This window comes from Hippoglossus hippoglossus, chromosome 15 (assembly GCF_009819705.1).
Source record: "Hippoglossus hippoglossus isolate fHipHip1 chromosome 15, fHipHip1.pri, whole genome shotgun sequence".
Lineage (NCBI taxonomy): Eukaryota > Metazoa > Chordata > Actinopteri > Pleuronectiformes > Pleuronectidae > Hippoglossus > Hippoglossus hippoglossus.
Window position 1 is genome coordinate 6,136,805 of NC_047165.1, and position 27,939 is coordinate 6,164,743.

Below are 27,939 nucleotides of genomic sequence, written 5' to 3' on the forward strand. Positions count from 1 at the left end.
GCCACGATCGTCGCCGCTCAGGCCTCAGTTGTGCGTTAAGCAACTTGGGCTGCGGCTGCACTTGTGTCTCCATCGAGCACTAGATGTCTTTCAGCGAGACTAAGTGATGATAATGATGCTGTACATTTAAATCCATAAAGAAGCAATTAGAGCCGTAATTAACCTTTAACCTGAGTGAAGGTGTGCTGGTGTTTTGATGAACGTGTGGTGGATGTGTGTTTCCTCGCTGGGTGTGTGTGTGTGTGTGTGACGGGCGCAGGTTGGAGAGTCTCCTTGACTTCTTTTGTCCCTCTTGTGTCTCCGTAGCGCTGCAACGCCGTGGCTGAACAGAAGGAGATGCTGGTGTCCTACGTGTCTCGAAAGGCTCAGTATCCTGGACAGGTGAATACTTTAGGTTTCTTCTCTTCAGAATCCAAAATATCCAATAGTTCTATTGTATTAAGGTCCTCGGTTCGATTCCCAGTGGCCGGGAATGCAAATGCAATTCAAAGTGCTTTCCAGGCAATTGAGAAAACATGTGATGTTAAAAATGAATAAAAGATTAATTTAAGATATTCAGATTTAGAGACTAATGCAGACCAAAGCAATCAAAATGACTTTGATAAAAAATGATAGAACTATAACTTTAACTGTTGGTTTTTTAGTACAATAAACACAGATTCTCATATGATGATGTTTGTGTCGACAGGTGGGAAAGATCAAGGCTCTGATGAGTCTGATCCCAGACTTCACAGAGAAGGAGGTGTTGTACCCGTACCTGATGAAATGTCATGGTAAGACACACACACTTACACACACTCTCACACACTTACATCTACACCTACATAATTCCTACTCATGGCAGTGGGCGACTCACTGGCCTGTGGCTAAGTCAACATCAGCACATGCATTAACAATGCACCAGGTCTGTGTGTGTGCATGTGATGTGTGTGTGTGCAGACATTGAGGAGTTAGAGGAACACATGTCCTTTAATGAGTTAGCTGGCCTGGCTAGCCTAGCGTGCTAATCGCAACACGATCCACCACTCAGCGTTTTGTCTTTCCACATTTCTTTCCCTCTCCTCCATCACTTCCTGCCCTCTGCACCGTTTCTTTCTCTCCGGTCTCTATCTGTGTTTTTTTTCTCCTCTTCTCCTTCATGTTACCTTCACCCCCCCACCCTCTCAGCCGCCTGTCTCCCCTCTTTTGCACCGTGTCACACCAGAGATGAGCAGACATGACTATTTAATTAGCATTAGCCCGCTGGTCGGTCAAGGCGGCCATAGGGGAGGCAATTAGCGATGCTCCGCTCGCCTCTCTTCTCTTTCTTCTTTCTTTTCTCTCGTCTCCGTAACTTTTCTTTTTTGACATTAGTGACCTCACTTCCCACTTTGATGCAAACAACCACACACGCGTTCAAACTGTTTCATGTTTTCAGACGACTTCACCGACCACGTCATGGAGGATCTAGAAACTGATCTCAGCTTTATCTATTTGTAATAACCTGCTTTTTAAGTGTATGAATATTATGTTACTCTCCTGATGGGTTCTTTGTTTTCAAAATTCCATTATTTAAAAAAAGTGAAATTAAATAATTAGGCTTAAAGTTATAATTAAAAAATGTGACAGTGAATATTTTATCCCTTTTACACCAAAGTTATTTAGTATTTTTTGGATTGACTCCTTTCCCATTACTAGTAGAAGATTGTTTTTTTCGTTCTTTATTTATTTGAGACCTCGCTGTCTTGCCAGGGATGCTGAAAAAATGCTGTTGCACGTTTTTCCCAAAATTTAAAACGAATAAATACACAAATGTTCACGATTATTTATGTTCCAACATCTGGAAGTTCAACGCATGTCCAAATGTCGCCCAGATGCAGATTCAGTGCAGATTCTTTTCCCGCCTCTGTTTATTCACTTCTTAAATGCTGGAGAAAATGAGAGTAATCCACATGTTTACTGCTACATCTTTACCACCAGCTGCTTGTTAAACAACCAGCAGAATTTTAGAAGTCCTGTATTTTCCTGGTAAAGTTATGAGAAGCCTACATCAGGTTTTGGTGCCAATGAATCGATGACAGACCAACACAGAGTGAATCCCACTAAATGTGTTACATTCTTTTATTTCTGTTTCTTACACACACTCCTATTTTTTCTAAATGTCTTCATTCTAAATATAGATTTGATATTTTGAATCTTTTGTCTCTTTCCCCCCCCCCCCCGCTCATCTGGCAGTCGTGGATAAGGACCTGGCGTCGGCCAAAGCTCTGAATGAGCAGATCCAGAAGGAGGGGATGGTCATAGATGAGCTGTCACTCAAACGGCTGGCTGCTCTTTACCGCAATGCAGGAGAGACGGCGCCCTTCACCGAGCCCCCTGTGAGTCTCTCACACACACACACACACACACACACACATGTCTACACACAGCTCCGAACATGCAGATACAAACAGCAGATTATGAACAGATCTGTGTACAAACACAGCCACACACAGTCCACAGCTCCTAACCACTGCTGGCACCCGTACAGCCGGTGTCCTGATACGTGGCATTGTGTGCATGCTGTGGTCCGTGTGTGTGTGTGTGTGTGTGTGGTAGTAATGTGAAGGAGCAGTCTGCCGGGCCGCTCAGGGTAGTTCAGCACACACGAGGCCTGCAGCCAGCCCTCCCGTGTTTGTTGCTTTGTGTGTGTGTGTCAGAAAATTGTGCCCCACGGTCACAGAGTACAGATATTGTGTAAGCGAGATGGTGTCACTGCGATAACCGCTCTCTTTTTCTGGCTCCAAGTGTTTTTGAGCATTTCAGCACATTGCACATTTTGTAAAATGATGTAGCTCTATTTTTGGCAGAGGACTCACACTCATAAACACGCACACGCACACGCACACACACACACACACACACACACACACACATACGCAGAGCCCTCTCAGCCCCAGCACTTTGATGTGCTGTCCCCTGGAGGCAGGTGTAGACCGAGGCCCCTCTTACCTTCCCTTCACTCACCTGCGGTGCAAAGATAGAAGGAGAAAGACGGATGAAGGTAGAGGAGCTGCTGCATTATTCACTGAATGTCAGGATAGTTAAGTGATTGCTGGGTTTTATAAGCAGAGGCAGAGGAGCAAGGAGAGGGAAAGGTGAAGAGTTCTGGTGTTTCTGAAGTTTTTGCAAACACGTCTCCGCCAGAAACGCTCCTCTGCTCCTTCTCCCTCCTCGTTCTCCCTCCTCCTTCTCCCTCCTCGTTCGCCCTCCTTGCCGTCTTTGTAGAGGTCGGATAAGGATGTAGAATTTTGTCTAAGGTGCAAATATAATGTAAAAGATGGTGGTTCAGTAACTTCAAGACTAAAGCTGAACTAAGATCAGTTAAAAAGACAGTTAAGAAAGAAATAAGAAAGTTATTAAAAACCAGAGTTTATCTCCAGTATTCAACAGGAAACTTATAAAATATGGAGAATTCTCAACAGTGGTGGATTTGTTCCAGCAGCAGCTCTTCTGGTTCAGGAAGCAGAGGATCATGGGTAGTATCCACCTCTGTGTTCAGTTCAGTGAGTGGGACGACACAGGCACAGATTGATAGACTCAGTTTTTTCTCTACATGAAAACCAGGAAACAAAACCAAATCTATGGAGACGATGTTTTTGTAATTCTGCTGAACTGATCCTCTCTCACAGCCTCTCTCTCCCTCCTCTGCTGCAGTGAACCCAGAATCTTTATCTGCATTAATAAACGTATATTGTAATCTGCAGTGAAGGTCCCCCCCCCCTCCCCCTCTCTTCCAGAAAACACCCACCACAACACTTAGTCTGGATCAAAACACCGATTAATTAGCCGGGAACAGAGGCAGAGAGCAAAAGTGTGTGTTCGGGGAGTCGGCTACAAATCCCTTATTTGTGTATTAATGGGGATTTAAAGATGAAACGAGACAACCTGGTTGGAGGGTGGAGACTATGTGGAGCGACCCAGGGGGCGCTGCTGCTTACTGCTATGCGCGCACACACAGACACACACACACACACACACACACACACACACACTCTTTTAGGGCTCACCATGAGGCAGGTGAGCACTTACGCTGTTTGTTTGAAGGACGTTTGACGCTAAGTCTCTTCTCTTTCTTTCTCTTCTTCCAGGAGTCCTTTAAGTTTTACGCAGACCAGCTGAAAGACAGAGCCGCCAAGGTCCAGGTGGCTGCAGACGAGTGAAGAGTCGTCCCTCCTCTTCCTCTCCTCTATCTCTTGCAGCAGTCCTCATCCCACTGTTTTCTCCCTTTGTCTCTGTCTTTTTTTTTTTTATATGAGTTGTTTGAGCTGAAAACTTTTGAGTATAATGTGATAAAACTGTTTGGTGTTCGACTCTGTCCGCTGTGAAATTGATGTTGAAGATAATGATGTTGAGATTGTACAGAAGTATTTATGCTAATAAATGAAGTTAGGAATCCAGAATCTGTGTCCGGCTCTTCATGACGTTTAAATGTGAGATTCAGGGCAGCTCGTAAAACACAGTTATAACTCGAATGTCCGTCAGTAGAGCTCAAACCTCCATCAAGGCCCAAACATCTAATCTCCCATTGTTAAAGAAAATGTTAAATAAATTCCTGGATCCACAACGAAATTTCACAGGTTCTTCTCTTTATTTAAAAGACTGATTTCCATCCACAGCTCAGTTGTGGAAAGTACATAAACTCAAGTGCTCTTTTTAAAGTACCATCCTATGGCACTTTGTACTTCTACTACAGGGAAATACTGTACACAATGTTTGTCCCTGTGAGTTTGTTTGTCAGGCGGATTGCTCAAAAACTACTGAACCGATTTCCACGAAACCTGGTGGAAGGATGGGACATAGGTCGAGAAAGAACCCTTTAAACTTTGGTGCTGATACGGACTAAAGTGTGGATCTAGGATTTTGTTTTTTTTCCCCTTTAACTTTGTGAGATTTGACATTTTCACCATTTTCCCAGAGAATGATTCACAGATCTTGATGAAAAAAATGGGCAAACTTAGTAAATAGTTATTACTTTACAGATTAAAACTGTAGAGACAAAACCTATTAACACTATAAAATATGAGGCATATTTACAGCTCAATCATTTTCAGCTGATGACGTATTCAGCTACAAATGTGTTCATGTTAAAACAGTAGTAAAATAAAACTTCTGAACATTTGGGTCATGTTTCAAATTCAAGTTTGACTTCTACTGGAATATTTTCACCCTTCGCAAATGGTTCTCTTACACCAGTAAAGGATCTGAACACCTCCTTCACTTTGTCCCCTGTGTTTTGTGTTGTGAAAGAATAATCTGCGACAAAAGCTCATTCAAAAATCAAGCTTTCTTTCACATGCATGCTTTCTGTCTTTAGTACACTTGAGTCGCTCTGTGCACAAATACACACTCAGAACCTGCTCGGAGGTATTTTTGCAGAAAGGCTTCGAGACGCAGCTCACGTTGTCTTTGAAAAAGTCGTCATTGAGTGGAAATATGCTCCAGTTGTAAAGGAGGCAGGCGGAACAACCTTCTACACTGTGTGACGGGAATGGCAGAAAAATGCATGGCTCCACCAAGGCTAAGGCCAAACTGACATACCGGTGTGTGGCCAGCAATTGTTATGAAAAATGAAAAGTCTGATAATCTGCAACTCAAATTTGGTGAAATCAAACTATTTGGCGGAAGAAACGTAAATTAAAAAAACATCCTCACCTTCCACTTTCGATCAGATTCAAACTATCTGTGATCTGGAAACATCTGCACATGTTTGCCAAACAATAAAACGTTATCGTATAGAGGTTGAAGATCACTGGCTTCAGTTTGTCTCACTCTAACACGACCTCTTCTGACCCTTCATCCCTCCTCTGCCTCACTTTGAAACTCTTCTGCTCTCCACCACCAGCGTCAGACACATTATTCCTGTTTGATGTAAAACCAGCGAGTGGAGAACCCGCTCAGGGAACAATGAGTTTAAATCATAGCCACCAGTAACATGAATTGTTGTGAAGCAGCCACAGGAGAACACACTGTGTGTTTGAACGATTTGTGTACCAAAGGACGACAAAGTGCACAAGGACAAAAATAAACACAAGTGCAGCAATTTGATTTAATACTTTACTAATTTGGACTTGAACCATGTCGGTGAAATATTTATCAGGCTTTTGCACCAGTGCAAAAAAACACAGTTTACATAATCTTCAATCTATGAGGACACAACAAGCTCAAGCTCGTAAGTGTGACTTACTAAATCTCCTCTGGTCTTCGCTCCAGTGCTTCCTATACTGGCACAGACATTGTTAAGCTTAATAACCTTACATATACAAAAAAAAAAAGAAAAAGATAAAAGCTGTAGAAAAAAGAAGATTGAAAATGGAACAAGCAAAAGCTGCAGATGGAAATCAGCCAAAGTGGCAGCGACTCCAATCATTCACAAGCCTGAACTGGGGTGTTACTGCGGTGCTCTGCTGCCACCCAGCAGCAGACAGCGGTACTGCGACAAATGCTTCTTAATCGTTCCCATGTTTGAACTGTAAACACCTGATGTTTGTTGACATTGTTTTTTATAAGACAAATGTTTATACGGTTTACATTCTGTGTGGATATTTGATGTTTTTCTACTATTTCAAAGTGCCGAATTGTCTCATGTGGAATTATAGTGAAAAGAAAACAATTCAAAATATATTTTAGCATTATCTTCTAAATTAAACACTGCTTCACAGAAAAATTTCAGAAAAGAAATTTCAGCGTCGAACCAGTCGAACTACAAATGACTTCCTTTCAGTACTGCAAAAAAAACAACCTCTCCTGACGTGTGTGATTCCAGGTTATGTTTAGTTTATTCGCTGAAACCCGTCCAGATGTGTTCACCAGTCCTGACTGGACTTCTGCTTGATGAACTTCAGGGACACGTAGTAAAGGCCCATGAAGACCAGACAGACAGCCAGCAGGACCAGGTAGCACAGGTACAGAGGGTACTGGTTCATGTCCATGGCCTCCACCACCTGGAACACAAACAGAATGATGATGATCGTGTTGGTTTGTCCGAGTAGAGAACTGGCTGAGGTACAACACTGTGTCTCACATACACGTCCTCAATAACATTTAATATCTGTGATTAATACCACACAGTTTGAGTTTAGCTGTAAATAAATAATAGTTTACATTCAAATCTTTTCTAAACTACCTATTCCAACAAAACAAGATTGTTCTAACCGGTGTTTCTTGACTCTGTCTACTACTCAGGGTTCTGTTTATTTTGTACCTGGATCATCAGTGTTTTAAACTCACGTGTATTCCGTCAACGTTGAACGTGATGTTCCCGATGCCGACGGGGTACTTGTTCCCTCTGAACTGCACCTGCAGCATGCCCTCGAAACCCCATCGCATGAAGGAGATGTGAGAGAACCAGGACGCCACTGAGGGGTCAGACACAAGCACAGGTACAAACATCACCTCTCCTTTCTCAAGCTGTTCTCTGTCCTCACACATACGGGAGTCTTAAGTCTCCCAAGGACGATTAAGTAAGGACGATTTATCTGTCTCCTCACCAAGCCACATATTCTCCAGGCTGATGACAAACCCGCCGGTCAAATAGAAGACGGTGAACAAGGAGTTGCCCATGAAGGCCGAGGTCTGCAGGGTGGGCAGCGAGGCGGCCACGAACAGAGCCATGGCTCGGCTGCAGTAAACCATCAGCCACACCAGCAGGAAGCTGAGCAGGAAGCGGTCCGGAGCCTCGTTCAGCCCCGCCAGCCAATAGATGGGAACCCCGTAGACCAAGGTGAACACACAGTGCTCTGGTAACTCCCCCAGGACCTGAATTCAAATACAGAGAAGGGTTGATCCTGGCCGGTGGACTTGGGTGCTCAGGGTTCTATTGTGTTCTAGGTCACACTTTACTCTTTATACTCTTTAGAGACCCAACATGTCTCCATGAGCAGCACTTGGTGACGGTGGAAGGTAGAAACTTTGAACAGAGCCAAGTTCGGTACTTCTTTCTTTGTGAGGACCAGTTTGACCATTAGTCTTTACAGGACAGACACGTGCTCAAAAGGCTGTTTAAGGGTTAAGACTTGGTTTTCGGGTTCAGGTATTGAGGTCAGAATCACATTTAGGTTTAAGGTAAAGGTACATTTTGTAAGTATGTAAGTAAGTAAGTTCGTTGTGTGTATTTTTACACTGACACATATTTCCCAGTAGCATTTTACAGTGATGTTCATTACTGTAGTGTGACTCCCATGTGGAGCAAGACTGCCCCCTACTGGAGTGGCAGTTGTATCACTGGGGTTTACCTTGGCGAAGAAGTAGGATGTGACTGAATACATTCCGTCCTCCAGCTCGTGGTACAGCATGGCTCTCTCTGTGTGACCTGCAGGCGACATCACAGTCTGATGAGGCTCAGGTCACAGTTCATTCTGTATGTTCAATACTTTACCTAAAAGTCTCTTATTAGCTCCAAATATACATTTATTGAACAGAAGGACGAATGAAAACTGAGATTTATTTACAGTGCATTGGTCAAGATTTTAATATGGATGTAATTACTTTGTAAACTTGGATGATGGAGAATTTATATTGTCACTAGTCCCATTACAGCCCAGTAAACCAAGTCACCAGTGTAATCTGTGAGGTTTCTGATGAATCTGCCAGTAACTCTGAGTTTATAACAGCCTCATAACTATTTAATAACCCAGATGAAAACCGACAAAGGGCAAAACAAAGACTGTCTGTCTCCCTCATGGCTCTAATTACTCACATTTAGCTATGACGTCCAGCACCACAGCAAACGGGGTGAGCGCTCCAATCATGTAGAGGAGGGCCACAGTGTCCTGAATGGACAGACGCTCTCCTCCTGCCCCGTAGTACAGACAGCCGACCAGCAGGGACATGAGCAGGGCCTCGAAGCCGTGGACCAGTAAGGTGACCAGGTCCCTGAAATCGTTGTACATGTGACGCCTGGGGGGAGAAGGAGTGAGCGGAGATCAGTTTTCAAATGGTCTCCTTTTTCTATAACACATCTTTGTGTGTGTGTGTGTGTGTGTGTGTGTGTGTGTGTGTGTGTGTGTGTGTGTGTGTGTGTGTGTGTGTGTGTGTGTGTGTGTGTGTGTGTGTGTGTGTGTTACCTGATGAGGATGGTAAACTGGTGAAGTCGGCCCGGCAGTCTGTTTCTTTCCTGGGAGATTGTGATGACTTCCTCTCCCTCTGCCCTCTGAGGGCTGCATGAGATGCAGGAAAGAAAGTAATGGATGAGTTAGGAGCTGCTGGGTTTCTCTAAGATATTGTGAGGTCTCCATCTAATTATGTAAAGGGCCTTGAGATAATGAAGCAATACATAAAATAATAGCTGATTGATTTTCAGGTCCTATATTTTTTTTGCAAATGTGAAGTGAAGCAAATAAGAGGAGGAAGGAGGCAGAACTTAGACACACACACACACACACACACACACACACACACACACACACACACACACACACACACACACACACACACACACACACACACACACACACAGACACACACACAAGTACCTTTCAGTGTGTGTTGCTGCTGCGTTGGTCCCAGCAGGTTTCCACATGTGGTCGTGTGTGTCTCTGACCTTTCCCATGAAGAGCTCAGACAGAATTCTGGCTCGCTCCAGACACTCGGCCTCCCGTTCTGCACTGCGCCGATCGATACTGATCAGATCCACTGGACACGGCAAAATGAGACTTGATCAAAATAACGTGGTTTACGAGGACAATTGGGTCACATTGATGTTTGTTTTAAGAGTTACAAAGTAGCTTTTTGAGACTTCCTCTAAGTTGTAAATGAGTGTGGGAGTAATAACAACTTTAAAACGTTGACCATAACACTGACCATAGAAGTCGGAGGGGTTGCAGTATCGTGGGCAGGGGTATCCCAGCGCAGTGAAATAAGGCACCATGTCCCGAGCAGCGCCGCAGTAAGCTGCCGAGCCCGACGACAGCAGGACGACGAGGTCGAAGAGCTGGAAGATGTCCGATCGAGGCTGGTGGACGGACAGCAGGACCAGGCGGTTGCCACGGGCCAGGCGGGACAGGGTGATCACCAGGTTGTGAGCTGTGAAGCTGTCCAGGCCGGACGTGGGCTCGTCCAGGATCAAAATACCTGGAATGCAAATGAAACAATGCATAAAATGACGTAACTCTCTGACCGCAGGTTCCCTCCTGTCCTACTCTCGGTGATCAGTGGTGATTCAAATGATCCAAACAGGTACAATACAGAGCAAAGAGTTTAGTAGGTGATGGAAATCAGCAGACGTTTCATTTAAAACTATTCTACACTAGGGTTGTTGAAAATCAGAAAAGGTAAAGTCATCACAGTATCAAATATCACACACAGGGAGAGGATGAGCTACTGTTATCGGTGAACATAACTGATACCATCAATTTCCTTTTTTATAAGAGACAAATGTTTGTAACTGAGCTGAGAATAAGTGAACAGCTCCTCCTTGACCTGCCTGATGAATATGATGGTTTTAGTGATTGAGCTACTGGCCCAGTTCCAGTAGACGTCTCACTTCTCAGAGAAGACAGACAGACGGAGGGATTCAACCTGAACATGAAGAAATAGATGATTTCTCTCACCTGGGTTCCAGAGAAGCTGGACAGCTATACTGACTCTCCTCCTCTCTCCTCCAGACACCCCCCTCACATAGTCGTTTCCCACCCGGGTGTGTGCACACTGTCGCAGCCGCAGTTCTGCGATGACATCGTCCACCTGTGGCAGGAAACAGGGTTTGATACTGATCTTACATCATTGTGAGGAAAAAGAAATAGATACATACATCACACCAGGTCCAAACACAGGTTTGATCTCACCCTGAAGCTGTGTACATTCTTATCCTGTCTGTAAATAGTGTCTGTGTTGGGTTTAGCTTTACCCTCTGGTCTCTCTGGGCCTGTGTGTAGTGGGTGGGGAGCCTCAGTTTGGCCACGAAGGCGAGAGTCTCACGGACGGTGAGGTGAGGAAGAAGTCGGTCGTCTTGGCGGACGTGAGCGATGCTCTTCTTCACCAGCTGCGGGGTGTTGGGCTTCCCGTTGATCAGGATCTGGCCGGACGTTATCGTGCTGCCCTCGTCCCGACACGTTATGATGTCCAGCAGAGACGTTTTACCACAACCTGAGAGAAGAGAGTTACCCACATGAAGCAGTTCTCACTACAAACGGAACTAGAATCACGTATTATAGGTAGTTGTACTTTACTTGAGTACTTCCATTATGTGCTATTGTATCTATTCAGAAAGAAACATACCATGCATTTGGTGATTTCCTAGTTTCTTATAAATAACATATGATAAGATTATAAATGACTGTAAGTTGGTAACAATTAACCAAAAAGTTGGTTTCCAAACTTTTGGGCTTGTGACATGTTACAAGAAGTTACGTCTAACGTAGTGTCATGGTCACTGGTCTCAGATGTAAACAAATAAGTTTAATTTATGCAGCAGAACAGAATTTATATTTTGTTCCTATTCTATGAATCATCCCACGGCTCCGTAGATTTATTTACACATGTATTGTAGTATTTTCGCAAATGTGATATTTGTTCTTTCTTTGACCACATGACTTCAGGCTGATGTTGGCCAATAATATAATCCAAGGAGGCCATTACATGTGTTGGCTTGATTAGAAACAGCAATGTTTTCAAGCTGTGTGTTGTGTTGTGTTGTGTTGTGTTGTGTTGTGTTGTGCGTGTGTCACCTGAGCTGCCGATGATGGCCAGCATCTGACCGCTGCGGACTCGCAGGCTGAGTTTGTTGATGGCCGTCTGCTTGTTTCCTTTCACCTCCCATGGCAGCTTGAACTCTGACAACCTCTCGTACCAGGGGATCTGAGCCGCAGTGTCCACCTGTGAACACAATGAGCACACACAGTCTACACGTGGGTATGATGCAGCACAGACATGCACATGTAAAGATGTTAAAACAGTTAGAAGCTAAAGGAATCTGCAGATGAGAGCAGAGCCGTCAGTTACCTCACAGTGCAGGTCGTTGACCTCCAGCTCGTTGCACCCTCCACTGTAGGTGAAGTACAGACTGCTGTCTTCCTCCGAGGAGAATAACTCTGTGTCTTGATGCTGCTGAAGAGGAGAACACAGCTCAATGAGTTTCATACAGTCAGGACACACTGATTTGGATTTTTAACTGTATCTGTATCAGTGCTTTAGTGAGTTTGTGAAACCAGACACTAGAAAACCACAGATTTGTGTAAGTGGCACAACAATCAACCTTTGCAGCGCTGCAGTATCAGTCCATCTTGAATTTGAACTTTATCAGTAAAGTTTATTTGACAATGATTAATTTATGTAATGATCCCCGTGCGCGTGCTCGAGCATGTGAGCATGTTAAAGCTTGTTTGTGCACAATTATGTAATGTAATCCCTTAATCTCTCCAATTTATATAAATAGTAGATAAAAAGTAAAAATGTTTCATTCAAAGTGAGCACATATTCACACCAAATCTGCCATACATACTTTATATATACTGGATTATTTCAGACATTCAATTTATTCCACCAGATATTTTACCAGCTGCCATATGATGTAACATAAAGAGGAGAATAGAACCTATGAAAACCATATTTATCAAGTGCAGAAAACCACAGATCGAAGTCGGTTTGAGGACCCACTGGTCACAGGGAAATAACAAAGACAAATAGATGATGAACAAGTGATTAACAAGGATTTGCATCGCAGGGAAAACTGGAAAACAGAAATATAAAAATGACATAGAGATTTAAAGCTTCACATTCATACTGCAGAATAAAAAATTTGAATTTTAGAACAAAGTTTTTAGAGTTAAGTCTTTAATATACATCAACTTTAAATAAAGTCAAATTAACTTACTTAAGTACAGAATTAAATTATTCATAATGAAATGTGTTCAAACTCATTCCCATTAAAATGCATGAAGTATTTTCTAGATAAAACGTAAATTACTTTAGTATTTATCATTTTGAAAGGAAATGGTTTATTTCTTTCGAACTTAACATCTTAAACAAACTCTACCTTTAAACTAAGTTCAGTTATATGACATAAAACAAACTTGTAGGACTTTAAAAAAATCATCCCAATCCAACTGGAGTCTGTTCAGTCAGACCTTCATTATAATAATGATAATAATAATAATGATTAGATTTAGTCACACAAGGTTCAGTTGATGAATTCAGTGGTTCTGCAGCAGGCAGAGAGAGAAGCAGGTCGGGTTAGAAGGAAACAACATAACACGTAGCTTTGATTTAACCAAGGTTTATCAGAAAATTAGCAGAGGAACTTAAAACTTTCAGACAATTAAAAAGAATAACATGTTTTTATCCTGATGTTTGTGTAAACCCAGGTAATAAACTGACCTGTGAGGAGCCTTTTCTGTGGTCGAGGCCCATGTCTATGTCTGTGTCCATGATGATGTAAGTTGCTGGTCTGTCGGGTCAAGAGGTCAACTTCAACCCTTTTTCCTCTTCTGTCAGAACCCTCTCTTTCCCCTCTGAGGTTCTCTGCAGGGTATTTTCTTTCCTCCCTTTCTTTCACTGTGTCTTCTCCCTGTTTGGTAGTTTGACTTCAGTCCAGCTGAAGGTCTCCTTGTGTCTCAGCTCAAAAGCCTTTTGGCTCAAAGTGTCCGAATCCGTGCCATGTCAGTGGCCCGTCGGATCGGACCCGTCAGTCGAAGCTCTCCTGGTCGCAGTGCACAATTTGAGGACCGAGGTGCGACTGACATCCAGTCAGTCAACTCTGCTTGTGTTTTTTCCCTTCTTTATACAACGGCAGATCAAAGTTCCCTGAGATAACGCAACATTCACTGTGTGTTTATGGTTCCGCAGAGACACCACGGCTCTCGCACTTCTGCTTCGTACAGGGAATGAAGGCAGAGATAGAAAGGCTCGGACTGTAAGAGAACTCCAGTTTAGAGCTTTGCACGCTGTTTACTAGTGGATATGAAAACACTGATCTGAGACGGACTTGATACAATTGTCGTTTGGATGTTGTTTGCGACAGACGGGCCAGAGACATGTACAAAATTGAGTCGGTGCAGGCGGAGGAACTAGAGAACAGGAGCAACGTTAAAGAATCCTTCCAGTTTGTGTCGGAGGAGAAGAGGAATGTGTGGAAGGACGATAGAGAGGAGCGATCGGAGCCCTCCTGCTCTCTGAGCGTCAGCAACATCTCCTACACAGTCAGGTAACTGCTGCACAAACACACAGTGCAAGAAGATGAGACAATCACACAGAGTGCGTGGGTCAAGCTTAGTTTAATGGTTGTGTGGTTTGTTCCTATGGCTCCTGGAAATAAATGGACACATGCAACTCTTTGCCTCGAGGCTGTAGCATAAAATAAAACACATTTCTGATTGTTAATACTGTAGATTTATATTTATATTTAGATATATGGTGATCAGTTTGAGTGGGGATTGATTCAGTTCTGTGAAAAATGTTGCTCATGCCCTTGTTTGTGTGTGTGTGTGTGTGTGTGTGTGTGTGTGTGTGTGTGTGTGTGTGTGTGTTTTGTAGTGAGCGTGTGGGTCCATGGTGGGACTTACCTTCCTACAGGAAGCGATGGACTCGTCAGATCCTAAAGGATGTCTCCTTCCACGTAGACAGCGGGCAGATCATGGGCATACTGGGAAATTCAGGTCCACCCTCCGCTCAGTCCAATGTTTAAACAAAGACATTTAATTAGTAAAAATCTATTTGATATCAACAGTGGTTCAATTGTAAGAGCATTTTCTGATGAAAGAGTTGTTAAGGTATTAGACACTGAACCCAAGAGAAGATATATGTTTGCTCATGTGTCCAGGATCTATTGTGATCACTAGGAAAATCATTACTTAGAACAGTCTTCACAATTAAAAGAAAACCCAAACAGTGTGAATAAAAAACTAAAACAAATGACTGTGTACACATATGTACTTATTTGTGTGTGTCTGTGTTGTAAAGGCTCAGGAAAGACCACGTTGTTAGACGCCATCTCGGGGAGGATCGGCCACCGAGCTACTCTGCTGGGTGAGATCTTCATTAACGGCCGGAAACTGAAGAGGGAAGAGTATCAGGACTGTTTCTCCTACGTTCTGCAGGTGACACACAGAATCACACAAACATGTCGTACAGAACACACACACCAAACCTGACAAGACACAGAAATAATTTTCAAATGATGATGAGATGTAGTGCAGTGAGTTTCCTCTTTAGTCAGAAGTTAAAAGCATCTGATCCCGTCCAAACACATGCACATTTCACTTTGGCTGAGTTCTGACCAGACACTGACATCAGGTTAGACTTTACCCGACAGTGTCACGTGTGAGTGGCCTCATGCAGACGGTTTGTATGTGTTTAAGTTGCCTGTGGTTTCTACTAACCACCATTTAAAAACACAAACTCCTGAAAGGTTCCCCCGGCCTCTGTATGAAATTAACTTAAAACCCTTGATAGCCTCCTCATACACTTAATCTCTCAATGAGAGGTGCTCAAGTGTATCCACGGCCCGAATTAAAAACACTGGTGTAAAACTGGCCTCGCTTCCTTTCAAATCATCTCTCTCCTCTCGCTGATAACACACACCCCCCCCCCACGCTGCCTCCCCGGCTCTCTAAGCCTCGTCATTAACTCCCCTTGCTAAGCTGAAGATGAGGAGGTGATATGAGCTGCTGATATTAAAGTCATTCAGAAGAGAGACTAAGGAGAAGTGGGACTGGGAGGTGCCACGTGTTAATTGAGGCAGGCAAGGCGGTTCAGAGGGTTCAAGCAATGTGTGTGTGTGTGTGTGTGTTTGTGTGTGTGTTGCACATGTCTCGTGCAAAGGTATAGTTGGTTTTATGCATATATGAACATACAATGGATGTGCAAAGATGCTGCTGAGATTTGAGGATATTGACTCTAAGGCTGTGGAATCAGAATTAGAAAAGTGAAGCAAAACACAAATTTCATGCCAGTCACACCAGTAAATTTCAAGATATACTGTAGTTTGATTACTGGTGAACACACCGGTGAGACGGAGGTGGTGAGGGAGGTCTGTTCTCTGTAAAACTGGAGGAAGGTTTTACCAAATAGCTACAAAATAAAATGTTTCCATCTTATCTTCTATGAGGATGAAAGAACCATGTGATATATTGTTCAGCCTCATCCTCACTATCTGCCTCATCCTCACTATCTTGTCCTCTCTCCTTCTCTCTTTGTCTCCGTCAGAGTGATAATTTGTTGAGTTATCTGACAGTGGAGGAGACGCTGACATACACGGCCCAGCTCGCTCTGCGGAAGCACTCGGCCGAAGCGATCAAGAAAAAGGTGAGTTTTGAGAGCGTCTTCTTTCTGCTTTGTGAGTTTTATTCTTCTAGACTTGTCGTCTCACTCGGGCCAAGGCGAGGACACAAAGGAGACGGAAGGCCTGGGTGTGGAGAACCAGAATTTATATCTTTATATCACTGAGAAGAGAAGATCTGAATCAGTTGGAAATATTTGAAAAGGTACAAGATCTACCTATCTCATCTCCGACCCTTTGGCCTCTTGCTTCTGTGCAGGTTTCCGCCGCGATGGCCGAGCTGAGTCTGAGTCACGTGGCCCGTAGTGTTATAGGAGGTCGTATTTTCCCAGGGATCTCTGGGGGGGAGAGGAGGAGGGTCTCCATCGCCAGCCAGCTACTTCAGGACCCAAGTGAGTATACCTCTGTGGCTGGGATATGCCTCAGGAGAAATACAGGAACTTAAACGAGGAGATATTGAGGCGATACACCGATGCATTAGAGCTGAATTGAGCTTTGAAACATATGGGACGATGATTATTCAAAAAGAGCCTCGAGCACACAATATCAGAGAGATAATGTTTAAGACATTAGGTGAATATATCTCATACACAGACTCTTGGAAGAGTCAGGATGAGAAAGTTCAACTCCGGACTTTTGGAAGTCCACTCATGTGAAAAACAAAGGGATCTAAGAAAGAGCGGAATGGGAAAAGGACACAGAAGGGGATGAAGGGAGAGATGGAGAACGGTAATGAAAGGCTGGGTTATCACACCAGAAAGGGAAATGAGCAGAGACTCACCTCTTTGTGTGTGTGCGCTTATCCCAGGTATAGTTTATCAGGTCTACAATCCTCGAGGGAGGATGAAGGGTCTCAGTCCTCATTCAGGATTAGAATAGCCATGGACACACACACACACACACACACACACACACACACACACACACACACACACACACACACACACACACACACACACACACACACACACACAGTCGCACACAGAGTAATGAGGAGTTCCCATTCGCTGCCTCTCCAATCAACCAGGAAATGAATTAATCTCACAATTAAAGCATCTGCTAATTCCACTCTGCTTCCATAAAGCAAAGAGGCAATCTTTTAATTGTCCTAATTAGAGTAATTAACAAAAAAAAAAAAGAACTCACTTATCTTCATAAGTTGAGTCGGCCCCGCTGAGAGTCCTGCATGTGCCACTTAATAAAAAGTACATTTAAAAAGTTCCAAACTTAAAAGAAGGAAAAAGTTATTGTCGTGTCTTTCTCTTGTTCTCAATGTTTCAATGTGTGTCGAACTTGCTCGGGGGGGCTGATGGTGTCATTGGGGGGGTGATGTCATTGCAGGGGTGATCCTATTGGATGAGCCGACCACTGGCCTGGACAGCATGACCGCCAATCAGATTGTGGTGCTCCTGGCCCAGCTGGCCCGGAGGAACCGTATCGTCATAGTGACCATCCACCAACCACGCTCCGAGCTCTTCAGGGTGAGTTTGAGGGATGAACTGGAGAAAGGAGAGAGACCCGACTAAAACTTCTTTAAAATGATAGACTCACTTATTTCTTATGTCACAATATCCACAAGTCCACATGTACATTGAAACAGTTTTTGGAGTTCTTCATATTGGTCAAAATCTATTTCTAGGGAAATATTAATGAAATACATGTGGGACAAAATACAAAATAGTAAAATCTTCAAAAGTTTCAGCGTTTTTAATAAGTAATCTCCTCTTTGTGTTTCCACGGACTGTGTGATGCAGTACAGGGATAGTAACTGTACCAATTATAGGAGCGTTATTTGTCTACTTTATTTGTCTGACACAGATTGCTGAAGTCTCATAAGCATCAGATGTACTTCAGAAGCCATTTCACCTTGTTATGTGTGTGTGTCTGTGTGTGTCTGTGTGTGTCTGTGTGTGTGTCTGTGTGTGTCTGTGTGCATTTGTCCCCCAGGTGTTCAGCAGGATCGCTATAATGAGCCGTGGAGAGCTGGTGTTCTGTGGGCAGCCAGGAGAGATGGTGGACTTCTTCAGTCAATGTGGATATGAGTGTCCAGACTACTGCAACCCCTTCGACATCTACGGTACAGTGTAGTATTCAACCCCTGGATTCTTTCATTCGTTTAAACACAAAGAAATACAGAATATGAACAGTACATCTATGCAGTATCTGAAAGAATGAAGCCTGTGGAGCACGTTCATTAAAATATCCCAAACTGCTGTGATGTGAAACAGTCGACTTCACCTCAGTGGACACGCGCAGCAGTGAGAGGGAGGCGGCCACGTTCAGTCGCATGCACGAGATCACGTCGTCCTACCAGAGGTCGGCCATCTACCAAAGCATGCTGGGAAAAATAGAGCAGAGCCTGCAGCGGGAGGAGAAACCAGTCATCCCCTTTAAGAGCAAAGAGTCACCCAACGGTGCAGCCAAACTGGAGGTTCTGCTCAGGTCAGTGCCGAGCAGCTCTTCAACACCAAAGTGTATGTGGATATTGTCCATAAACTAAATAAATGATATGATCTTTTTTCATTGAGTTCTATCTCTGCTTTTCAAAAATCATATATAACTAGATCTCAACTTTTGCAGGGCATTAGGCAGCTCAATTTAATAAGGCCAAGTAAGGTCAACAAAAGATTATTCTTCCTTTCATCTCACTAAATGCGTAGGCTTGTGTTTCTGTGTTTTCTGTGTGTGTTTGGCGTGCAGGCGGACTGCAAGAAACCTCTCCAGAGACCGGATGGGCGTTCTGATGCGTCTGTCTCAGAACCTGATCTACGGCCTCTTCGTGGCCTTCTTCGTCATGCACCTGGACGTCGACGTCTCCAAGGGAGCGGTGCAGGACCGCATCGGCATCATCTATCAGAGCATCGGTGCTTCGCCCTACACTGGCATGCTGAACGCTGTGGCACTCTGTGAGTTCCTCCCACACATCTATACCTGGGGGGGGCACTGTCCAGGATCTTGATGAAAAGAATCAGGCATGATTAAGGGCCTGATATTTATGATTGTGTGCAATTCGCTGCAGATCCAAATATAAATCTGGATCTACTTAATTTAAATGTGGTTTAATAAGGGGCCTGTTGGGCCTTGGGCGGAGGTTCGCTCTCCACTGACTCCCACTCTAGTTAAATCATTTCAAAATGTTTCCTTCCATTTACTGTTGTGGTTCTGTTTTCCACTTAAATTGATTGCAACCTTAACTTTAATATTAGAGACAAAAAGGACAAAACATAGCCGTGAAGTGAGCTCCATCATTTCAGCAGTTGCGTAATGTTTCCATTACAGTCCATCAAACAGCATGTGTGTGATAACATCACCCAGTAAATATCTACAGGAGGTGAACATGATGACTTCAGGGACATTCTGAAGTGCGTGTGCTCTATTACCTTAGTAGGAGCGATGCACTATCTTTGTTAAACAGCATGTTTGAAGCGTCTTTATCTCGGCTGTGTAAGCTCACTTATCTCTTGTTCAGGAGGTGAAAGAGTCTGATGCCTGCAGTATTTTTTCCATCCCTTCAGCAAAAAATTGTGTGTAGTCTAGCTTGGGTTCCGCTCGGTGGAAGAGTCATAAGAGATTCCATTTACTTTGAGCGTCGCTGTTGGGTCAGATTAAAAGATCAAGCTAAAGGTTGTGAGTTAATCTATACGAGTTTTATAGATTAGAACAACTGTCAGCAGAAAAAATATAAGTTTTCCAACAGAGGAGCTTCCGTTTCTAAATGATTTGCACAAAAACTGATGTGTAAACCTTTTGTTATTTGCTGTCTGGTTCCCACTGGATTTACCCAGTTGTTTGACATGTGCAGTTCAAAAAGGGAGACTGACCTTTACTCCATTTAAAGCACAATAAACCCAAGTGCCTTTTTAACCCACAGACCTATAGCACCTATATACTACTGTATTATCTATGTTTGCTTGTTTTTGTGTCTCTCACTGTCATATAGTTTTGGTATTTATAGCTGCTGTTAGTTGTAGTAACCCTGAACGAAGACAAACACTCACATGTTACAGGCACAAAGGGACGAAACAAAGCTGAACCCCAGCTTCGTTTCAACCACATCCACTTCACTAAGAACCCAAACCACCTTCACTGGGTTCTTTAAGAGAAACCAGTGCTGTGTAAACTATGTTAACAGCTTTATGTGATTTGGGGGATTTGACAAATAATTATTCTAAAGTTCTGTGAGGTTTATCTCTGTGTTTACGCAGTCAAAACTCATTGTCTAATCTCAGTGTCAGTTTCCTATTGAAAATGGGGTTAAAGCAGTGTAAATAAAATATTATTATTATTATTATTATATATATAGGATCTGTTTCATCATAAGCTTTGTACACACTATAATTTAAAAGATTATATATTTAACTAGCGAGTGTTATTGGCTATGTGAGAGTTGATTATCTCTTTAATGCATTTCTCAGTTAACAGCTGAGTCTCAAATCTCCGCTTTAGGGCTCTAGCTGTTACAGATACTGAGGATAAGAGATGTGATAAGAGACTGGGCTGAGCAGGAGTCACATTGGAATTTAAAAGGTAATTAAAAGCACTCCATGAGCACCCAAACAGCCAGAGGTAAATGAGTGGGGCTATCATGGTGACCTTGACTCTCATGGACAACAGCTGATAGGATCCAGAAACGCTTTTACGAAGATGTCTGGATAAAAACCGAGAACACCAGCAAATCTGGAACTTTGACAGGATGAGTTCACACGATAAAGACGGATCAGATCGCTTCACTAGTGATTCTGTTGTAGAGAAGCGATAAAGAAACATTCATTATTTGTTTCAATAATGCAGCTCTTTTTATTTATATTTTATACAATAAGATTGTTCAGCAATTTTTAATAGGATGATGATTTTTACCTCAATTTCTAACAGTTATTTATCGGCGTCACTTCAGAGCTTCACTTGCTTTTATCCCATCACTAAATCTTCCATTTCTCATTCGGTCTCACTCACTCACTTTGTCTTTCTCATTCTGTCTCCTCTCCGTTTGTCCTCAACAGTCCCGGCGCTGCGAGCCATCAGTGATCAGGAGAGTCAGGATGGTCTGTACAGTAAATGGCAAATGTTCTTGGCCTACATCTTCCACATCCTGCCGCTCAGCATCCTGAGTGTCGTCATCTTCACCTCCTTCCTATACTGGTCGGTACAAAGTGTGGATGAGTTCTGTGCATCAACCTCTCTGAGCGTTAACTCGTATTTTAACTCTCTGCCTGGATTCCTCTCAGGACGGTGGGGATGCACCCCGACACCGTACGGTTCCTGTGCTTCACTGCTGTGGTCCTCGTCCCACATATTATAGGTGAGCTGATACAAATAAGAGCTCATAACCATTACAGAAAAATATGAAAATAACAAGTGCTTATCCTTTAACACTTTAATTTGTTTAATGTCATATTTCCAATGTTTCTGGCTGTGACTATGTCTCTGTTCTGCAGGCGAGCTGCTGACTGTGGTGTTACTGGGAGTGGTCCAAGACCCGAACATGGTCAACACTGGTGTGGCTCTGCTCAATATCGCAGGGATCTGTGTGGGATCCGGCTTCCTAAGGTGAGACACCAATATTCTTAATTTATTTATTAGCTTGAAGTTACTTGTTTGCCAAGTCACTGTCGGGTCTTCACTGTAAATAATGGTACTGACGTGTCCAGTAGCACCAGTAACACACTTTCCGTTCCTCCTCCACTCAACAGAAGCACTAAGCAGATGCCGGAGGTCTTCCAGTGGCTCAGCTACCTGACCTTCCAGAAGTACAGCTGTGAGCTGCTCATAGTCACCGAGTTCGACGGACTCGACTTCACATGCAGTACGTTGTTTTTTTCTAACCCTGGGATCATCCGGTTTGTCCACCTACCATCCGAATGAAATGAGGTCGAAAATCATAGTAATTTTTACTTGATTAACTTGTATCAAAAGGTCAAACACTGTGTTCCAGCCGGTTCCAGCACGAGTTTTACTTTCATATGTTTATAAACACTGTTCCAATTTTTACTGTCACACAATTTTAAATACGGACGCTATTTATTTATTATTTATGGCCACAAAGTGATTGACATTCCATCAGTTAAAAAACTTTTACCTGCCATCATTGCCTAAAGAGAACACACTTCTTTTGTATTTTCGTATTTATATTACTAGATGTACCTAATGAACTGGAAACTGAATGTAAGAAATAAAAGATTCAATATTGGCAGGCACCGATTTATACTTATCAGTTTGACATTTTATCTGATGCTCTTTTTGAGATTGGTTTCTAGAGTGGGTTCATACTTCAAGGACACTTGGCAGGACACGCCGAGGGAGACTTATTGGCCTTGTGACGTGTTGTGTTGCAGATATTTCCAAACCGTTGCCAGGAGCCTGTCTGGTCACCCACGGCAGTCAGATCATCGATGAGGGCTATCCAGGCGCCCTGTCCAGATACACACTCGACTTTGTTCTGCTCTACTCCTTCCTCCCTGCCCTCCTGCTGCTCGGGATGATCAGCTTCAAGATCAGAGACAAGCTCGTACGTCACTAGAACCACAGACATCGACCGAGTTTGGTTCAGATGATCCAACGACAGATTTAAAGCACAGTATTTACAGTAAGACCATGTTGACTTACAAACACATCATCTGCATTTGCACTTAATCCTTTAACATTCAAGAAATATAACTGTATAGTTTTAAAGAATGTATAGTTTGTATATGTGTACTTTGTATACTTATGAGAGATTATGGCATTAAACCACCTGAGTGGTCCCAATACCAGCAAGGACCTTAAAACAACAGAGACAGATTGAACCTGCAGCTCTGCATAGTTCAAAGATGAAGTTTCTGACTGGAACAATCAATATTTGCACTGTTGTTAAATTACTGTTTTTAATATAAAAGTAAACAAAGTCTTACATGAAGAAACTACATGTAACTTGTTTTAATACTATATATATCACCAGAATAATTCAGTAATATTCACACTGTCAAAATGTCGCTCGTGTATTGCTTGTATTACTTTGTTCATATATTGTGATTATTGTGTTTTATTAAGAGACAATAATAGCTACAGTAATAATGTAAAATTGTTTATTTTACAAAACACATTTTATCATCACTAAACTGTAAAAGTAGTTTTGTAACGTTTAAAGAAAAAGTAGATGTGTACAAGTTGTATGAATCAACAAATAAGAAGAAAAAACAACAACTGACACCCTAGAAATAAATTGTGTTGTATGTGTGTGACCAAGAAGCTGATGATCTCTCAGGTCTCCAGTTCCAATCCCTTCCACGACTTGGCCGCATTTCTCTTATACTGATCCAACTCCTGAAAGACAGGTGCCGACAGAATGAGAGAATCCTTTTTAAAAATTGCTAAAAACACTGAGATGCCTTAAAACTCATATGATGTCACACTAATACTTATATATATTATAATAGTTAACACGTATATCTGCAGATTTAGGGTACTGTGTACATGTAGGTGAACACTTGCAGGACTCCTGACATTAAACATTGATTGAGGCTTCATCACGATCCATAGGTCACCTGGCTATTTTGATATTTCCGCTAGTTGGTCAAGTCTTAAAGGTACACAAGTTAAGACTGGGATTAGTTCATATAAAATATATCTGTTCACAATCTGTCCTGACATTCATATCTGTTTAAACTACTTTAATCTTTCCACTGAGGTGGAATAAACCTTTACTCCATTTCTCTGACTGGATCCCCGGAACAATCATCTGATGATAACATCCAATGGAAGAGCAGGATGAGCCAGAGTCAGTCACCGATAACGATGTACGATCTGTGTTTGTGACTTGAGCAGGTTACTGCAGTTCAAGTGCCAGAGTGTCCTCCAGCGCAGATCAACAGGATGACACCCAATCTCTGACTTTATCACCTCAGAAGATATCACAGGCTGTTAATGATGCGGCTGCAGGAACACTACTACCTACAGGCTACTATCGGACAGAAGGTTACTTTAGAACATTAGCCTCGTTTGAGACAGAGGTGGTGAAGAGACAGTTTAAATCAGGGGAAAACCTTAATAACACAGCGAACAGCAGTGATAAAATATCACAGTACAAATATAAAAATACAGGATAACAAATATACTAACTATAGGCCCCTTGCTTTATGGCTGAAATGTTACTCTGTCTCTGTTTTTATTAAATCTAACCACTTAATCAGCTAGAAAATGTGGCCCCATGTTATAGATGTAACTCTTCTTCATTTCTTCCTTTAGTGTTTTTTCATTTCTGTATAATTGATCATTAATAATTAATAGTTGTTTGACAAGTAGGTCAAAGGTCAAGGTCACACCACAGATAAGTAAACAGGAATATTTCATGAATACTGATTAATCTCAACACTAATTGCAGGAGCGCATTCTGTCCAGATTCACTGGGGAATGATGGGCTTTATTATAGTATTCAGAATTGTGCCGATTTAAAGTAATACTGTGGGGGAACATGATTGGTGGAGGTGTTGTACCTGGTCTTTCTGGGCTCTCATGGCATCAATCTGAGGCACGCTGTACTGTGGGTCTTTGGCTGGATCCTTTAGTTCCCTCTGTTCGCCGGTACTCTGATGAGACAGATTTAAATTTGACTGTGTAAAAACGCCCCTTGTTCATGTAAACAAGCATATTCATAATAGGTAATACTGAGTTTCACGTGCACCCAGTCAGTGCATGTGAATATGGCTGTTCTGTGTGAGGGTGTTGATGTTCTTCAGTTGCATTTTGAAAGACAAAGAGTGTCCCAGTGACTGAGCTACCTCTTGGGGGAAAACTCGCTCGTAGACTTTCTTCCAGAGATCCTTTGGGTTTTTGGCGTGCAGAGAAGTTATGTCCACATCAGCAGCAGGAGGACTGCCTAAAATAACAGGAGGATTATTTAACGAACAATTCAAGTCAGCCCTGGTTAAGTCAACAAATGTCCAGGCAGGTGTATGTCCGTCAATACAGCAAAACTTGGGAGCGTGCATTACTGCTTTTTACCACTGGGTGGTGCTGGTCTCACCTATTTGACTGAAGGAGTCAGACCCTTCTGGGATGACGAGAGGCTTGGTGGAGTCACAACACACAGTTTTCCTGGTCACATTTTAAAAAGGAAGAAATACAACTAAAATTTTAAACTAGATAAAATGTGCAGAAACATATTCAATTTAATTTGTTTGAAATAATGACTTAGGTGTGAACTAATGTATAAACCATTTACTCCATTTGGGCTGGTCTCTTTAAAATCTTTCATAATAATGAAATGTACATACAAATGCTTGATAAATCCTATTGTATGCTATATAATTGCTCATAGCCCTGCTTAAGTATAAATGCAAAATGCAGTTGGGAAGTCCACCAAGAATTATTGACAGAGTAACTTGGCAGTGGCACTTCTTCATATTCAATACTAGTTTGAACCCAATGGTGTGTAGTGCTCCTCACCCTCTGTCCACACCGAAGGCCAGGTGGGAGAAGAAGCTCTTGGTTTTTGACATGAGGCTCTCCAACTTGATGCTGGTGAACTGATGAAAAACAAATCATCACAGGAACAGAAAGAAAATGAGTAAGAAGTGGAAACGTGGAGAAACAGCAGTCGATTGAATGGATGGAATCAATTGCAAGAGAAAACAAAAAAAAAGAGGACGGAACATTTTTAAACTCACAATTAGAGAGGCAGCGTAGTAGTGGGCAACAAAACGGAGCGTTTTACTGACCACTTTCCTCTTGTCAGAGTCAAATTCCTGCAAAAACAAACAGAAATGATATTACAACAGGCAGCAGCCTCAGTTTACACCTGTCTAACTGTAACCACAAACTACCAAACTTCAACATCTTCTGCGCCTGGTACAGCTGTGTTCATTCGTGTTATTTCAACAGAATGTGAAAGTGATATTGTGAAAGAATCTATTAGGTTTAAACAGTTTCACCTGAAAGATGTCATACTTGCTGCCAATGATGAGTAGGGGAACGGGAAAGGGGCTGATCAGCTCTCTGTCCTGGTAACAGAGTTAACAGTGAAAACAGGGAAGAGAGAATAGGGAACACATTGACATGTTAGCCAGGACAACCTCCTAGACAGTGAGAGACATAACTGGGCAGGTATCATGTTTAAAAAATGGAAAGTGTAATGAGTCGATGTCTTACAGGATAATCTTTAGGTAAGACACGTGTTGCTGGGTGGACAGACGGCTGGTGTTTGGCCCCAGCTTTGGTCTTCTCTGCTTGTTGTGCCTGCGAATAGACTTTGTCCAGCTGAGCTTGGGCGGCCTGCAGCAGCTTCTCCATGGTTCCCCACAGGGAGTTGGGTTTAGACAGGTCCAGAACGAGGATGACAGAGAAAGACCTGGATATAAAAAAGAAAAGGTTGTTCTTGTTTTTTTTTTACTGGCAGGACATTGCTGTTCAAAAAACATGCTATAAAAAAACATACATAATATCTAGAATATATACAAACAGTGTAATGTCAGGAATGTGTGTGACTGACATACCTGATGTTGGCAGGAGTGATGGGGATCTGGACCAGGTCTGACAGAGAGGTCCCTCCTCCCAGCTCCCACAGGTGAGCTATGTCTTTGGGCTGAAGGAGGAAAACCACCATGCTGTGATTTCAAGTCATTACAAGTTATGGTGAACTGTACACACGCTACAGTTTTACGCAGCATTGACTGTAAAGAAGTGGGGGGGATTTACTGATGGAAAACCAATTGTGACAGTGACCCACCAGCTGACAGTGAGCATGGTGCATTGTGGTAAGTGTGCTTGAGTACTGGGAGTTGCCATTAAACAGTTAGTTGTGTGTATTTATCCCATTTTAAAGAGACTCGACCAATCCTTCCAGAACTGACTACACCTCCTTACTGTGCTGTGTCCTCGAGCCCGTCTGCCGAAGGTGTATTCCAGTGCCAGGGTTGGCTTGGATGGTTCGTCCCTGGTGATTTACAAACATCGACAAACATATTGTTAGGCAACAGCTCAATCTATCCACAGACTTTGTGTCGTGTCATCATCTCCTTTCTCTGAAGAGGACAGTAAGACGTGGTTGAACCTGATTGAGGGCTATTAAGCAGAGACCACTACTGGACTATTTGAGTCTGTCCTGGGTGAACTGTCTCTTTGACATAGGTCTTCATGGAGGTTTTAAAGTGACGGTAGATCTCCTAGATTTGAGATGAGGGGCTGGTTATCTGCACCACACGTGTACTCACCTGTCCAGACACCGGAGGAGAATGGACGTTTTACCCTGTTAATAAAGCACAGGCGAGGTTACTAACTATAACTTAGGTAGTTAAAAACAAAGGCAGCACAACCGTCTGTGGTCCGGGACGATGATGGAGACTCACCCCCGACTTGCTCCCCATCAGAAACACGCTCCTCTCGCTGAGCGTCTCTCCTCCGGCCTCCTCCCCGGCCTCCTCCCCGGCTCCGCTCTCCCGGTGGCGGACCTCGGCCGCCGCCTGCTCCCACAGCGTGTCGGAGCTGACGAACACGGGAGAAAACTCAAGCTTCCGACAATTTCTGAGAGAAAGTTACAAATAAACATGGAGGCGACCACGTGAAGTTGTTTTTTTTACCTTATTTTTGGCATCAAATTCGATATTTTTTACTCCCAAACGTTGAGAAACTAGCTAAACGGCTACAACGGGGGGAAGCCGTCAGAAGCGTTGCCGCGGTAACGGCGCATGTTGATGGTGTAATACATTTTCATACTCGACGGGCATTGTGGGAAATGT

At 43.0% G+C, this 27,939-nt stretch overlaps 4 protein-coding genes and 1 long non-coding RNA gene across 6 annotated transcripts in view; 2 read left to right on the forward strand and 3 right to left on the reverse strand.

Moving 5' to 3' along the window:
* The window catches only part of lrpprc (leucine-rich pentatricopeptide repeat containing), a 49,391-nt gene extending 44,970 nt beyond the window's left edge, over nucleotides 1–4,421 (forward strand). Inside the window, exons 35-38 of the mRNA XM_034608586.1 lie at nucleotides 307–381; nucleotides 689–773; nucleotides 2,215–2,357; nucleotides 4,110–4,421. Coding sequence (XP_034464477.1) covers nucleotides 307–381; nucleotides 689–773; nucleotides 2,215–2,357; nucleotides 4,110–4,181 — 375 coding nt within the window. The 3' untranslated portion in view covers nucleotides 4,182–4,421. The remainder of the gene's footprint in view (nucleotides 1–306; nucleotides 382–688; nucleotides 774–2,214; nucleotides 2,358–4,109) is intronic.
* A 1,636-nt stretch (nucleotides 4,422–6,057) lies between these two features.
* On the reverse strand, nucleotides 6,058–13,804 carry abcg8 (ATP-binding cassette, sub-family G (WHITE), member 8). 2 transcript variants are annotated; one of them, XM_034608869.1, is made up of 13 exons: nucleotides 13,333–13,804; nucleotides 11,959–12,063; nucleotides 11,685–11,832; nucleotides 10,865–11,103; nucleotides 10,569–10,701; nucleotides 9,820–10,089; nucleotides 9,492–9,651; nucleotides 9,084–9,176; nucleotides 8,717–8,916; nucleotides 8,253–8,329; nucleotides 7,509–7,776; nucleotides 7,249–7,376; nucleotides 6,058–6,962 (listed from the first exon to the last, which is right to left on the reverse strand). In XM_034608869.1, exons 1-13 carry the CDS (start codon nucleotides 13,381–13,383, stop codon nucleotides 6,825–6,827), a joined length of 2,010 nt encoding a protein of 669 aa, XP_034464760.1. In that variant the 5' UTR covers nucleotides 13,384–13,804; the 3' UTR covers nucleotides 6,058–6,824. The 2 variants fall into 2 exon arrangements, with proteins under 2 accessions (XP_034464760.1, XP_034464761.1); XM_034608870.1 differs by having other exon boundaries at nucleotides 6,787–6,962; nucleotides 11,959–12,060.
* A 109-nt stretch (nucleotides 13,805–13,913) lies between these two features.
* On the forward strand, nucleotides 13,914–23,110 carry abcg5 (ATP-binding cassette, sub-family G (WHITE), member 5). The gene is made up of 14 exons (XM_034608872.1): nucleotides 13,914–14,158; nucleotides 14,488–14,609; nucleotides 14,914–15,050; nucleotides 16,159–16,257; nucleotides 16,491–16,623; nucleotides 17,573–17,712; nucleotides 18,179–18,308; nucleotides 18,460–18,673; nucleotides 18,932–19,137; nucleotides 21,232–21,370; nucleotides 21,457–21,530; nucleotides 21,667–21,778; nucleotides 21,922–22,034; nucleotides 22,564–23,110. The coding sequence occupies exons 1-14, from the start codon at nucleotides 13,989–13,991 to the stop codon at nucleotides 22,746–22,748; spliced, it is 1,974 nt and encodes a 657-aa protein (XP_034464763.1). The 5' UTR covers nucleotides 13,914–13,988; the 3' UTR covers nucleotides 22,749–23,110.
* Nucleotides 14,907–16,561, reverse strand: LOC117775570. Its single transcript, XR_004616291.1, has 3 exons — nucleotides 16,450–16,561; nucleotides 16,121–16,357; nucleotides 14,907–15,044 (listed from the first exon to the last, which is right to left on the reverse strand). It is a non-coding gene; the product is annotated as an uncharacterized LOC117775570 (long non-coding RNA).
* Nucleotides 23,111–23,165: 55 nt separating the features above from the next.
* On the reverse strand, nucleotides 23,166–27,889 carry dync2li1 (dynein, cytoplasmic 2, light intermediate chain 1). Its single transcript, XM_034608873.1, has 13 exons — nucleotides 27,781–27,889; nucleotides 27,550–27,685; nucleotides 27,415–27,449; nucleotides 27,068–27,137; nucleotides 26,698–26,786; nucleotides 26,354–26,552; nucleotides 26,137–26,205; nucleotides 25,873–25,950; nucleotides 25,652–25,731; nucleotides 25,230–25,300; nucleotides 24,985–25,082; nucleotides 24,700–24,792; nucleotides 23,166–23,530 (listed from the first exon to the last, which is right to left on the reverse strand). The coding sequence occupies exons 1-13, from the start codon at nucleotides 27,792–27,794 to the stop codon at nucleotides 23,468–23,470; spliced, it is 1,095 nt and encodes a 364-aa protein (XP_034464764.1). The 5' UTR covers nucleotides 27,795–27,889; the 3' UTR covers nucleotides 23,166–23,467.
* Nucleotides 27,890–27,939: the final 50 nt, after the last annotated feature.